The sequence below is a fragment of the Chrysochloris asiatica genome, unplaced genomic scaffold, assembly GCF_000296735.1.
Source record: "Chrysochloris asiatica unplaced genomic scaffold, ChrAsi1.0 scaffold00313, whole genome shotgun sequence".
NCBI lineage: Eukaryota > Metazoa > Chordata > Mammalia > Afrosoricida > Chrysochloridae > Chrysochloris > Chrysochloris asiatica.
Window position 1 is genome coordinate 487,068 of NW_006408831.1, and position 13,886 is coordinate 500,953.

Sequence of the window (13,886 nt, forward strand, 5' to 3'; positions counted from 1 at the left end):
TAGGGGTGGGATTGCTGGGTCAGTGGGAATTACTACCATCGCGTTTTGGCTACTGCATGCTCCTGTTGGGATCTGGTGCTCCACTACAGGGGGCATTTGTTAGGATGGTGACAGTGATGCCCCTCAGGGTGGGTCTGCCAACTATTGCAGGCTTGGTTATCAGGATGTGGGCTGAATGCCCAGTCCACAGCCCCCTGTCAGGACCCCATCATAGGCTCCTCCTGCCTTCTCATGTCATGTTGCAGTGGGGCAAACATGACCTCTCCAGACCCCGCCACCTGTGTTTCACCAGCCTTGGAAAATTCTTTCCCTTCCTGTTTCTGGCTGCCTCTTCTGATTTAAGGAGCTCTGGTAGCATAGCGGTTACAAATCGGGCTGTGAGCCGCAAGGTCAGCAGTTCAAAACTACCAGCTGTTCCGCAGGAGAAAGATGAGGCTTTCTGCTCCCGTAAAGATTTACAGCCTTGGAAACCCTGTGTAGGGGCGCTATGAGTCGGAACCGACTCCACAGTACATAACAACAACAACTGATTTAGATAGCTTTACACCTCACTCCAAAAGATCCCAATAGCAAATTACCTATGTTCTCAGGTTGCCTCACCTCTTGCTCTGATTCCTTTTGGTTGCTTGAGTCTATCTTTGAGTCATTTTCTTGTTCTGGGAAATACTATTACATATATTTAAAATAGGTGGCTGCATTTGGCATCTTCCTCATTCTCTTTGTCTCTATAGCCCAACACCAAAATTAAGCTAAGGACAATCACCTACAATAATTCTGAAATACAAGACAGGAGAGGCAAAGGAAGAGCTTTCTGCTGCTTTGTTGGGTGTAGGCTAAATGCACTGCTAGCTTTCTCTTTCAGCCCCCACTTTGCATCTTCTCCAGCTCTGCATGGTGGGACTTCATCAGGCATGGCCTTTTCTCCACAGAGCATCAAATGTGGCTCCCATTAAGAGATGAGTTCTCTTATGTCCTCAGTATCCTTAGTCTCAGCAAGAAGACAGGGGGGGAGGCATTGGAATGAACTCAGAGTAGCTGGCAAATGATAATTGATGGCGACTCATGATCCCAGAGGTATTTTCACATTTAAAAATTGAAGTCAAATTCACGTAACATAGAATTAACTATTTAAAAGTATACAGTACAGATATATTTACAATGCTGTACAACCGTTATCTCTAGCTAGTTACGAAACATTTTTATCACCCTAAAAGGAAACCTTGAAGTCCTGGTGTGGTGATGTGGAATAAAGCAATGGATCACAAGGTCTGTTTGAACCACAAGGTCAGCGGTTCAAACTCACCTATTACTCTTTGGAAACCCCATACAGAGTTGCTATGAGTTGGAAGAGACTCGAAGGCACTTAACAAACAAACAACAAAAGGAAATCTCATACCCAGTAAACAGTCACTTCCCACTCTCCCAGCTCCTGGTAACTATTAGTCTGTCTCCTGTTTCTGCGGATTTGCTTATTCTGGTCATTTTCATACAAAGGAAACCATATGATAGGTGACCTTTTACATCTAGTTTATTTCACTTTAACAAAATATTTTCAAGGCTTGTCCATGTCGTAGCATGTATCACTATTTCATTCTTTATAGCTGAATAGTATTTCATTGCTTAGCTATATTACATTTTGTTTATTCATTAATCAATGGATATTTTTATTATTTTAAATAGCTGACCATTATGAACATTCATGTACAAGTTTGTGTTTGAGTACTTGTTTTGAGATCTTTTGGGTATATACTTACAGGTGGAATTCCTGTGTCATTTGGTAATTCTATATTTAACTTACTGAGGAACTGTCAAATGGTTTTCCATAGCAGCTGTATCATTTTACATTCTTACCAGCAGTATACGAGGGATCTAATTTCTTCACATCCTGACAAACAGGTTATTGTATGAATTTTTGATAATAGCCAACCTAGTGGGTGTGAAGAAATATCTCATTTCATTTCTATTAATTTCCCTAATGATATTGAGCATCCTTCCCTGTGTTTGTTTCCACTGTGTATCTTCTTTGGAGAAATTCATATTCAAGCACTTTGCTTCTTTAAAACTGGCATTATCTTTTTGTTGTTGAGTACGGTATTTTCACTTACTAGCCTGAATGGAACTCTAATAGATATTTGAGTCGCTGCGTTAAAGTGGAGTATAAAAAACCTCTAGGAAGTCCACGGAGGAAGCTGGGAGACAAGGCAGAACCGTACTTGTTAGCTTATTCTCAGAGTTTGCATCTGGGTCTCTTCTCTGTAGCGCTTCTTGATCCCCACAACTTATTTCACTCCCCCCTTCTAGAAACACCAAGTTTTTTGAAAGCTTCAGCCTTTTGTATATCAGTTTCTAAAAGAGGAGGGGCAACTAGGAATAGGATGATGTAGCTGGATCTTCCCCCACGTGGCTTGGTAAATGTTTAGCAATCAGCTTTTGGGGAAAGAGACCCAGTTTTGTTGTGTTTGCTGATTTCTGTGGTGTAAAATTCTCATCATGGCCAAATTCAAGTTATCAACTGTTTAGCAACTGGCTCACAAATTTCTTAAAAATGAAATAGCTTGACTCTCGGGAGTTAGTATGAACTAGTTTCAGCACAACACTGAATCTACCAGCCGCTATTTTAAAAAAGGAAGTCTATTTCCTGCAGATATTATACTTTCTTCTAGAGAATTTATGAATTTTCAAAAATTTGCCTTGATGTTTTATTTAAAAATGGAAATATAAAAAATGCTACTGAACAAATTAAGCAAGCTTCTTCCCTGGACCTACAGTGAAGCTACTGATACTGTCATAGTTAGAATATGTGTTGTGAGTAGTTTTTTGATTCAAGGAGGCTTGAATGATCCATCTATTATTTATACTTAAGAGGCTCATCCACTCACCCACCCACCCATCCATCCATCCGCCCATCCATCCACCCACCCATCCAACAAACACTCATTTGGTATCTACTGCATGACAGGTATTGTGTTAGGTAGGCATTGGAGATACAGTTTGGAAAAGGACACAGTCGTTTTATCCTCAATAAACTAGTTTCCACTAGAGGGAGCCAAATATATAAATAAGCATAATCACCATGCAGGTGCTGGAATGAAGTGTGTTGGGAGAGGGAAGGAGGGAACTAATGCATTAGAGGAATCTACGCTGGGATTGGTCAGAAAAGTCTTCAGAGCTCAGGTGACCCCTGAGCTTGTGTTTTTGAGACTCCTCACTCAGATTAAGGAGGCTACTGAGGCAAGCAGAAAACTGCTAGGTGTTTTGTATGAAGTTAATTAGAAAGACTGGAGAGGAGACCTTTGAACTGGGTCTTCAACACTTGATCCTAGCCAAAAGGTTGAGAAACAATGACCTGGAACCTCTTCTTTTTACAAATGTTACCTTTTTATTGTGAATAGGGTGAAGGTTTACAGAGCAGATCATCAGTTTTACATTCAACAATTCATTCACATTTTGATTCATCTCATTGATTGCAATCCTCTCAACAAAACATCACTTAGCCCACTTCTCTCCATTTTCTGTTTCCATTCTGAACCCTCCTGAACTTTGTCCTTGGGTGAATGCCACCCTTTGGATCTCAAACGGTTGATCATTCTAAGGTGTAAGTACCTCACTAGTGTTATCATTCCCCTCATAGACCTGTCTGTCGTTTGGCTGAGAAGTGAGCTACAAGAGTGAGTTCAGTTCCAGACCAAAGGATGACTAAGGGTCATAGTTCTGACCAGAAAGGCTGGTCATGACCTGGGCCTCTCGACCCACACACATACTCAAGCTGATCGACAAGACTTAGTCTGAGGAAAAAAAAAAAAAAGATACCCCTCTCTCTGCAATTTCAGTGGAGATACTGCAGAACACAACAGACACACTGTCAAAACCTGAGCCACACTTACACGATGTCTGAGTGACATGGATTTTAGAAATTGTCTCTTCTCCTTTACTGCCGCATCCATAAAAAAATTTTATCTGACTGGTAAAAGTAAGCCACAGTGTATATATATAAAAAATCATAGGGAGTTGAAAAATATATGGCTTTAGGGTTTGGAAAAGCAGTTGCGGATTGCTGCCTCAGTTTAATTATCCAAGCGATCAAAATTCTGGGTTTGAAACTCTTGAAAGTCCTCTGGGATGGTGTCTGCAAACAAGAACAGGAACAGGAGAAGTTAGGAAAACCCCCAAACCAAACCCATTGTCAGCAAGGCAATTCTGACTCAGCATGCTCCTACAGGCCAGAGTAGAACTGCACTAGGTTTCCAAGGCTGGAAATCTTTACAGAAGCAGACTGCCCAGACGGCCACATCTTTCTCCTGTGGAACGCCTGGTGGGTTTGAACCGTGGACTTCTTTAGTTAGGAGCCGAGCACTTTAACCATTGTGTTATGAAGAGAGCTCTTTGGAGAGGTTGTTGTTGTTAAGTACCATGGAGTTGGTTCCGAGTCATATTGACCCTGTACAGGGTTTCTGAGGCTGTACATCTTTATGGGAGCAGAAAGCCTCATCTTTCTCTTGTGGAATAGCTGATAGTTTCAAATCATCAACCTTGAGGTTAGCAGCTAGATTTATAACCACTACCTTACGCCACCAGTTTCCTTAAAACCCAGGGATCCTGGCTCATCTCTCACTGTGTGGGAGATCCTGTAGGGGTCACTCTCAGCCTGCCCAAAACACCCAAAAGGCCCCTCAGCCATTTTCTACTTCCTGATGCTTTCAAATTGTTGGCTGAAAGCCCAGGAGTGCTCATTCACAAGGTCAAAAGAAAACAAGCAGGCAGAGAGGATTTTGAGTCTGTGATGATGTTTGAGCCCTATGAAAATAAAGGCTGCCTGTAAATTAAATCTGACTGAATTCATCACTGAACTCCAAACCCTAAGCAGTTAAACTCTATAGGTCTAAATTTCTATACCTATAAAATAGAAAAGATGATATCTGCATTCTATTTCCCTTATAAAGAGACTATCAGATTTTAATGACTCGGTAGCATGAGCTTTGAGCTTTGGGGAGGGAAGTGCAGTATGAAAGACGATGGCATTATCTAATCAATTCCAGTAATAATATTGTGCAGCAATAGGAATGTACGTTACCATTGCACCGATACTTGAGGTTGGACCAAATGATGTTTTCTTGAGAGAAGCAGAAAACGCCAAGTCTGCCTCCACGCATAGTGGTGTCTATGGTGACCCCGGAGTCAGCCACCAACTCAGAGCCTTCAAAGAATCGTACCCTGTAGACAACACAGTCAGAGTGGGTCTCTACGACACTCAAAGCAAACTTAGGGTGAAGTCCACATCGTGATACCTAGGAGTCCCAGAGTTTATACACCAAACCTTTAACTGCTTACCATCCATTTTTCACAGAGTCATTGAACTCTAACCCTTCTCCTATTAGGTTAAAAGCTCCTAACGCCAATCTCCCTGTCTTCCAAGTTTCTTTCTCTCAAAAGACCTAGCACAGCACTGGGCAACTTCCAGCTCAATAGGTTGTTGATGGTGAGTTAAAAGAGAAAAGACAAACTGATGTTGTGAACAGGGACTTTCTGACTTGCACTGTCTTGTGACTTACCTTGTTGAGATATTGCTGTTAGGTACCGTGGAGTCGGTTCCGACTCATAGAGACTCTGCACAGGGTTTCCGAGGCTGTAAATCTTTATGGGAGCAGAAAGCCTCATCTTTCTTCTGTGGAACTGCTGGTAGTTTCGAACTGCTGACCTTGAGGTTAGCAGCCCGAATCGTAACCACTACAATATCAGAGCTCCTTATAGCAAGTTCAAAACTTCTGCTTTCCTTTGTTGTTGTTGTTGTTATATGCCGTGGAGTCAGTTCTGACTCACAGCGACCCTGTACAGGGTTTCCGAGGCTATAAATCTTTACGGGAGCAGAAAGCCTCATCTTTCTCCCACAGAACAGCTGGTAGTTTCGAACTGCTGACCTTGAGGTTTGCAGCCTGATTCTGCTTTCCTTTAGGTCGGAATTATATCATTTGGTAGCAACTTAGAGAGATGATTCTCAACAATAGCAGCAACATTTTCTCAGGAGAGGTTTGGAAATTTTTGTCATCACAAAAATTTAATGACAAGAGCCAGGGATGCTGGATGGCCTCCAATGCCCTACACAGAACAATCCAAACTTTTCCTGCATCCCACACACCTTTGGGATGTTCCTCCAGATATTGAGGTATGTAAAGCATCCACTTAAAATGATCTGGGCCTAGAACCCAACTCCCTTTTCCTTATGAGCACCAAGTTTTTTTGTCCTGTTTTAATATAAAAGGAATTTTCCAGGGTAAATTGGTAAACTGAAAAATGACTGAGTACTTTGTGAGTTTGAAAACTAACACTTGTTCATCATTTTAAAAATTCATGTCACTTTTGTGAACACCGTTGTATTATGTGAGTCACCAACAGAACCATCTGTATTATAACATCACCTTTATAATAATTCTAGGTGTAGGTGCAGCTGTCTTTTTCATTTTGTCTTCTCATGTGGCTATGCCCAAACATTTACATTATTTTGTTATAAATTAATTTATTCTTATTTCTCTATTATATTGTTAGCGATCAACTGGGTTTCCAAATTTATATGTGTACATATTTTCTATGATTGAATTTTGGGACAGAACAAGGACATTTCAAAATGGTATTACTCTTTTTTTATATATATAAGAAAGGGGCATTGATCTCCAGTGAGTAGTATCCAATCTGTCTAGGCGGGGCTGATGAAATGAAATGCAGACGGGTCTCTTGTGATACAACAGTGAATGATTGTTATCAGGACTGACTGTGAGGGTTGGAAATGTAAAAGGTAGATGTTTTATAGCAAGGAGGGGAGTGATTAACTTTCCAATCTAGGAGCAAAGGTCCCTAGGACCATCAACAGAGAAGTACATAGAGGGGGATCCTACCCAGAGAAGCAGTGATGCCTGAGATAGAGGCAGAGACTATGACATGGAGCGATGGAGCAGCTGGGAACTTTAGACACAGAGAGGGAGAGGGGCTGTGTGCTGAAGACTGGGGTCGTGGTGTGGGGGGCAGGCTTGCAGGGTATACCCTTTGGTTGGTTGATGATGCATGGAGGGGATTGTAACCATAGCAATGAGATGATATAGATAGAATGAATGTAAAATTAATGTTCTCCCATGTAAACTATCACATAATTCACAATAAACATTTAAGGGAAAAAAAAAAAAAAAAAAGAAAGGGGCATTGAGCCCGATAAGGTTGAGAACAGGATCACCTTATTGTGAGCCAAATAAGAGTACATTCAAATGCCATAAAGAACGAATGTGAGCCACTCCACATGGTGTTCTTTACTTCACTGCCCTGGTCAAGAGAATGCAATCCGTGGTCTTCCCTAATTACACTCTAAGCTGGTAGGGTGTTTCAGGACTTTGAACTGGTTCTTCCTGGTTCAGTTAGTTACCGCTAATGAAACAACACTGGGATGACCAAATTTGTGAACTGGAATGCTGACTGGAATAGGAAGAATTATGGGTCAAAGCCCTGCTGGAAACTTAATTTCCCTCTTGGATAACAAGGGCAATGCGTGCATTGCATAGCAACCGAATTTCTTGAACAAGCAACTCAGAAACAGTGGTGCCCAGCTCAAGGATCACCACAACCACACTGCTTTGAATGCATGTTGCTGCTACATTCCTGGCAACAATCAAATTTCCCATATCAGACTCCTGAAAGGACTCACTGTGCCTCTTCTTAGTCTTCCATTCCAGGGTTTCCGTAATTTTTCAGTTAGTGTTCTGTTTCACCCAAATTAAATAATAATAATGATAATAATAATAATAATAATAAAGTTCTAGCCTGCTACGATTTCAATTTGTTGGCCATTTCTGAACTGTTTCAAACCAATCTGAAGCCCTGGTTTATCTGAATGCTACTGTAGTGATAAGGTAAGCATATGACCTACATTTCAAAAGTAAGCCATTCTAACGTTTGTGAACTGGGTTTTATTATTTTTTTTTGAAAACTATTGCTATAGAGAAATCAGACAGATTTGGAGACATCAAACTGACTTGGAGACCAGTTCATGCTGCCTGTGGTACATGTCAGGCACTGTGCTGGGCACTGGGGAGACGGAAGATAAGATGACACAGGTGCTGCCCTCATGAAGTTTATCATCCAGCAGAGAAGACAGACTATGTGACGCATTACAATGCAGTGTGAAATAAGCAGTAATGTGATGACGCCACAGAGGAAGGTATGAATCAGAGGCTCAGGCACACCTCTGACCTCATAGCCTGGTCACTTCCAGGCTTTTCTGAAGAGTGTGGGACTGCACTCTTCACACCCTGATGATGCTGCCTGTCCCCAGGAAGGTCTAGTCCCAGTTTGGCGCTAACACTCAGGGTGAACAGGCTGAGCCTGGGTGTTTTTCTCCCCGCCTGTTCTCTGGGATCCACAGCCTGATATCTTTATCCTAAGGAATCTCCTGGATCAGGACTGCTGAGGGAATGGGAGGTTTGGGAGAACAGTGGAGCGTGTGCTTCGCTTCAAACGCAAAGTGAGGAGCTGCATCAATCATCTGCTTACCTGATGTAGCCCACCTGAGGCCTATGCTGCAGGAACCAGCGGTAGGACACTTTGTCTTTCCAGCCTACATTTCTGAAGTCTTTCCACAGCAGCCTGACCTGGTCGCTGGTGTCCCCAGTGTGCCATAGGGAGTTCCGGAGATGCTCCCCTGGGCCCGTCTTAGACTTAACAGCCTGGATAATGACATGAGTCCTTTTTAAAAGAGGATTCACAGATTACCCCCTCCTGCTTCCCAGATCCCTAAAGTGATGAACTCAGGGCTACATTCAGACAAAAACACAAAAACTTAAACGTCATTTCCAGTAAAATGATTCCCCCACCTCTTTAATACTAAACATTGGCCAGTATTCTCACTTAACCAACCCACTTAACTTCTTTCCTACTGTAAATCCATTGCTTCCTACAATTCCTCAATGAGAGCTTCCATCAAATGTGTGGTTACTGAAGTTTGTCTCCTCTCCTAGCAGGCACGACAGAAGTAGTCTATCCACACTCCTGTACACAGTTGGCCCTTGTGGAACTAGGTTAGTCAGCTTCCAACATAACGTACCTGAGGATGAATCCCCCAAATGTCCCATGTTTTGAGCCTAAATAGGCTGATATTCCCACCATTATAGTTGTTCAAAGGTTAGAACATAGCTAGTACCCTGGAAGGAAGTCCCTAGGTCAGTCAATCCTACTTTTCCCTGGCTTGAACGTTAGACTTATGAATCAATTTCTTAGATCAACTAACTGGAAAAGAATGAAAAAGGAGAAAGGTAAAGGGACCAGGAGAAAGAGAGATGAATAGCTTCAAACTATGAAAACCTTGAGTTGGATGCCAGGCTCTGCAACTGCTCGGAATGGGGTGGCTTGCCAATAGGTCTGCTCTGTCTGCTTCCACATGACCACATAGAAGCTGGAGCTATCTTGGTAACCAAAGATAAAGCCAGCATAGTCATCGTCTGTCTGGGTGTTTACATGGAAGGTCCCTTCAAAGTCAACGCCATTAAAAGCTGTGTAACCTGCAGTGATCAGAATAAGATTAGAAAAATAGACAAGCCCCCTTGAGTAGCAGAAATGAGTGAATTCTACTTAAGAGTGCTGACTGAATCTTGAACGTACCCACAGCTAGGCCAGGATCACTGTTCATGGTCTGCACAATCTCCATGCCCTGCAGAGAGACGGGAGGGAGTTAGCAGCAATCTCAGAGAGGCCTGAGGGAATTCATGGGAGCCCAGAATGTCAGACACCATAATGAGTAGTTAGTGATGTCTGACCTCCACATACAGATGTTATTATGTAACTGTTCTGTGCCCAAAGAAAGCACATGACACTACTTGTAAACAAGGTACTTAAAGCACAAAATTGAGTAGAAATAATTTTGCTAAAGATGTCACTTAAACTTAGATTCAATAAACTCTTAATTGGAGGGCATTGTGGGATAAGCACTGGATTGCAAGGTTGGTTTGAACCCTAAGGTTGGCAGTTTGAACCCCAAGGTCAGCGGTTCAAACTCACCATCTGCTCCTCGCAAATCCTGTACAGGGTCACTATGAGTTGGAACCAACTCAATGGAACTTACCAACAACAACAAAATACTTTCAATAGGAGTCTTGGTGTGGTGCTGTAGGATAAGCACTGGATGGCTAACCTATAAGGTCAACAGTTCAAACTCACCAGATGCTCCTAGGAAACCTATGCTGTTGTTTGTTAAGTACTGTGGAGTTGGGTCTGACTCAGAGCGACTCTGTATAGGGTTTCTGAGGAGCATCTGATGAGTTTGAACTGCTGGCCTTGTGGTCCAAACTGACCTGGCGGCCCAATGCTTGATCCCACAGTGCCATCCCAGGATTTCAAAACTCTACAGGGTTGCTGTAAGTCAGAACGGATTCATTGACACTTAGCAATCGCAACATACTTTCAGTGAATATGACTTGCTGTGGGACTCTAGAAAGTCTACTAAGCCTCTCTGTGCATTCCTGTTTAGTTACATAATGAGAAAAACTTAATGGGAGGCAGTCTATGGGGGAGATGAGGAACATGGGCTCTAGGCTCAGACTGCCTGACTTCTAAGTCCAGCTATTTTAGTAAGTTAACCAGCAGTGTTACCATGAGTAAGTCCTTTGAGCGTATTATATGACTTGATTCTATCACCTGTAAAATGGGGATGGTAAAAGCATTTGGTCCTAAGGTTGTTATGAGGAATAAACAGTGCCTGGCTAATAGTTAACACCCTTGAAATGTCACCTACTGTTACCATACGGGGCCCTATGAGATGCAATATGAGCTGTTGGCTGTGCTGGGGCTGGCCAAAGGTGTGCCACTTACCTGGTTAAGAACCACCCAATTGGGATCAATCTGGGCATCACCTTCAGGGTCTAGGACCACCGTCTGGTAGGCCCTGAAGTCAGTCAAGGTGACTTCTGCATTCTCTGGGCAGACATCGATCCGATCAATGACCTGGTCCTGGTCAAAGTCTCTCTCACAGATATCTCCCACCCCATCACCTGAATTGGGAGGAAAAAGAGGAGAGGAGCTCAGTAATGCCTAAATCACTACCGCTTCTGAATAGAGAAGGAGGTTGGGCATCTCCAGAGCTACAAGTATTAGTCAGTACCAGGAGAGAGACCCTGAGATCAGTAGTGTCTGAGCTGGCCCATCCTGGAGTCCTTGTGATGGGATGACTAGACCAGTTCTCAGAAGACCCTCACAGTTTCTTGTAGGAATACTTTAACAGTCACTCTTCACTCTGTCCCCAGGAAATTCTTTTCATTATATGAGTTCACTCACTGGTAGATCTTAAATCTGACCTTACATAAACTGCACTGTGTAGCACTTTCTGGACTATAATGTATACAAAGAAGAGGAGTTATAATTGTCACCAGAATATCTCTAAGTCAGATACTTCTGGTGGCCCCTGGGCAGAATCTGGCCTGCAAGCAAAGTGTTTTGTTCAGTTGACACGATGTTTTAAAACCACCAGCACTGTGTCACTTTAGGTGGGCATGCCCTCTCCTGTCCACCATTGTCTCCTCCACTTCTTGCTGTCTCCTATTGGGCTTCGTGCACATTTCCTTACCTGCCTGGCCCCTGGAGGTATCTGTTTTAGTCATCGAATGCTGCTATAACAGAAATACCACAAGTGGATGGCTTTAACGACCAGAAATGTATACTCTCAACAGTTTAGGAGCTTCACAGTGCAGACAGCCCAGGTCCAAAAGACATACGCCACACCTGTCTCTTTCCTTCTTTGCTCAAGTCTCCCTCCTTTTATCTGTTGTAAAATAAAATGTGTTGCATGCCATGCTCTTGGAAAATCTCCCATAAATCTCCCATAAATGGTGGAATTGTGGTGCTGTGGGTTAATGCGCTGGACTGAAAAATCTGTTTGAACCACAAGGTTGGCAGTTCAAGCTTACCTGTTGCTCCTTGGAAACCCTACAAGGGATGGCTATGAGTCAGAAATGACTCCAATGCACTTAATAACAACATTCCCTCCCACCCCTTAATCCTCTTATTGGTTTATCATCTCAAATCCTATCTCAACTGTCAATCCACTGAGAATCCTGGCCCAGGCAAGTTGACATAAAACCTAACTATCACAGTATCTGAATTTGAAGCCCTGCCTAAGCTATGGGCCGCTGTGTCCTTCTCTCTCTCTTGCTGTCTTTTCTGGGACAGAGAAAGGAATTAGCAAGTGGGCAGAGCAGCTCTCCAATCCCTTTGGAGGTGTGAGCTGGAAGCATGTGACTGCTTCCCTGCCTTTTGCAATCTCATGCTAGGACTTTCTAGGAAGATGCAAAGCTGGTCTTCTCTGTCCAAGTTGGAGACTTATGTTCTAGAAGAAATCTACCATTCACAGGCTGCCCTGCTTAGAGGAGATGGGTGGGAGATGTAGCCAATCAGAAGTGGGGAGGCTCAGGATGCTCTGAATCAGTGTCCTGAAGAGGTGTACTGCAATGTGTCCAGCTGAACCAGGGATAGATTAACCAGTAAATACGGAAAGCATGTATTCAGGGCATCAACAAAACAGGGACACTAGTTGTCTAAAGCAAAGACCCATAGATGCTAAGCAGACAGGTCATAAAGAAAAGCAAGCACTGTAGTGGAAGGAAACTGGCAGGGCACTCAATGAAACTGAGACCAGCTCCAGTGTGTGAGAATGTACTGCCTGGATAAAAAAGTTCATATAGGGAGTCTCTGTCTCCTACAATCCCTTTCTGTGTAATCAACACTCCGTATCTTGGTTGGTCTCATGGCAGTATACTATTTCTTTCTAATACATGACAGGTGGGGGTGGACTGTTAAGGGTAACTCTTGTTACAGTCACCCAATGTGCAACTGGACCCAACACAAATGGTTACTGGGCAAGACTGGATTATCTTAAGAGATAACAGGTCTCTGGTCCATTTTGAGAGATCCGTCTTATACATCCATGTCTGCTGACCCAGTCTTTTCAGCCAGAAGATCCAGCAACGCTCTTTGCCATGACACAAACGCAAGAGTATGCTCTTGTGCACATCCTGGTAAAGCATCATGGGAACTCCAGTTCCAGATGATGTACAAAAGAAAGGGACTTAGAATAAGTCAACCATTGTAATGAGATCCATAAAAGTAATTTTTTTAACTGTAGCATTTATGTACAGAGTATGTGCTAAACTTGTGAACAATAGTATTTATAGCTTTAAAATATGTTTGGTGTACAAACAGATGCAATCTAGCAACATTTAGTATCACATTGACATATCTAATGTTCAGAAAACACTGGAAATATCAACATCTATCTAACATGAAATGTTTTAATTTACATAGTATTTATTTTCTGATCATTAAATTTTCTTTTATGGTACCTTTTCAACTTTTCATTTATAATTATAGCATTTATTATGAAACATGTGTCAAAGAAAGCATCAAAACTGACTTATGACTTATGAGTTGTTTAAAGCAAAATTTACATAGCTCATAATTCAGTTTTGAAGCTTGTTTCATAATAAATGATAATAAATAATTTTTCATTGTGGGATACCAACAGATTTTACACTGATTGTTGAAACAGCTAAACTGACTAGTTGAGTTGGTTTCGACTCATAGCAACCCTGTATAGGGTTTTCAAGGATTAGCTGATGGGTTTGAACTGCCAACCTTGTGGTTAGCAGTCCAGGGCTTGTCCTACAGTACGACACCAGGACTCATTCTTTAGTGTAGAATATAAGAAATATTCTTTTTTTTGAAAATATGATTGTTGTTGTTGTTAGGTGCCATCGAGTTGGTACCGACCCATAGTGACCTTATGCACAGCAGAACGAAACACTGCCTCATCTTGGGCCAACCTCAGTACTGTTGCCACGCTTGAGTCCATTGATGCTGCCACTTGG

The 13,886-nt window shown here is 42.4% G+C and overlaps 1 protein-coding gene across 1 annotated transcript in view; it reads right to left on the reverse strand.

Annotated features, from left to right (window-relative positions):
• Window positions 1-4,064: 4,064 nt before the first annotated feature.
• The window catches only part of THBS4 (thrombospondin 4), a 71,991-nt gene continuing 62,169 nt past the window's right edge, over window positions 4,065-13,886 (reverse strand). Inside the window, exons 17-22 of the mRNA XM_006875180.1 lie at window positions 10,840-11,018; window positions 9,634-9,682; window positions 9,337-9,533; window positions 8,530-8,702; window positions 5,072-5,211; window positions 4,065-4,126 (exon numbers count right to left, since the gene is read on the reverse strand). Of these exons, the coding sequence (XP_006875242.1) occupies window positions 4,065-4,126; window positions 5,072-5,211; window positions 8,530-8,702; window positions 9,337-9,533; window positions 9,634-9,682; window positions 10,840-11,018 (800 nt within the window). The remainder of the gene's footprint in view (window positions 4,127-5,071; window positions 5,212-8,529; window positions 8,703-9,336; window positions 9,534-9,633; window positions 9,683-10,839; window positions 11,019-13,886) is intronic.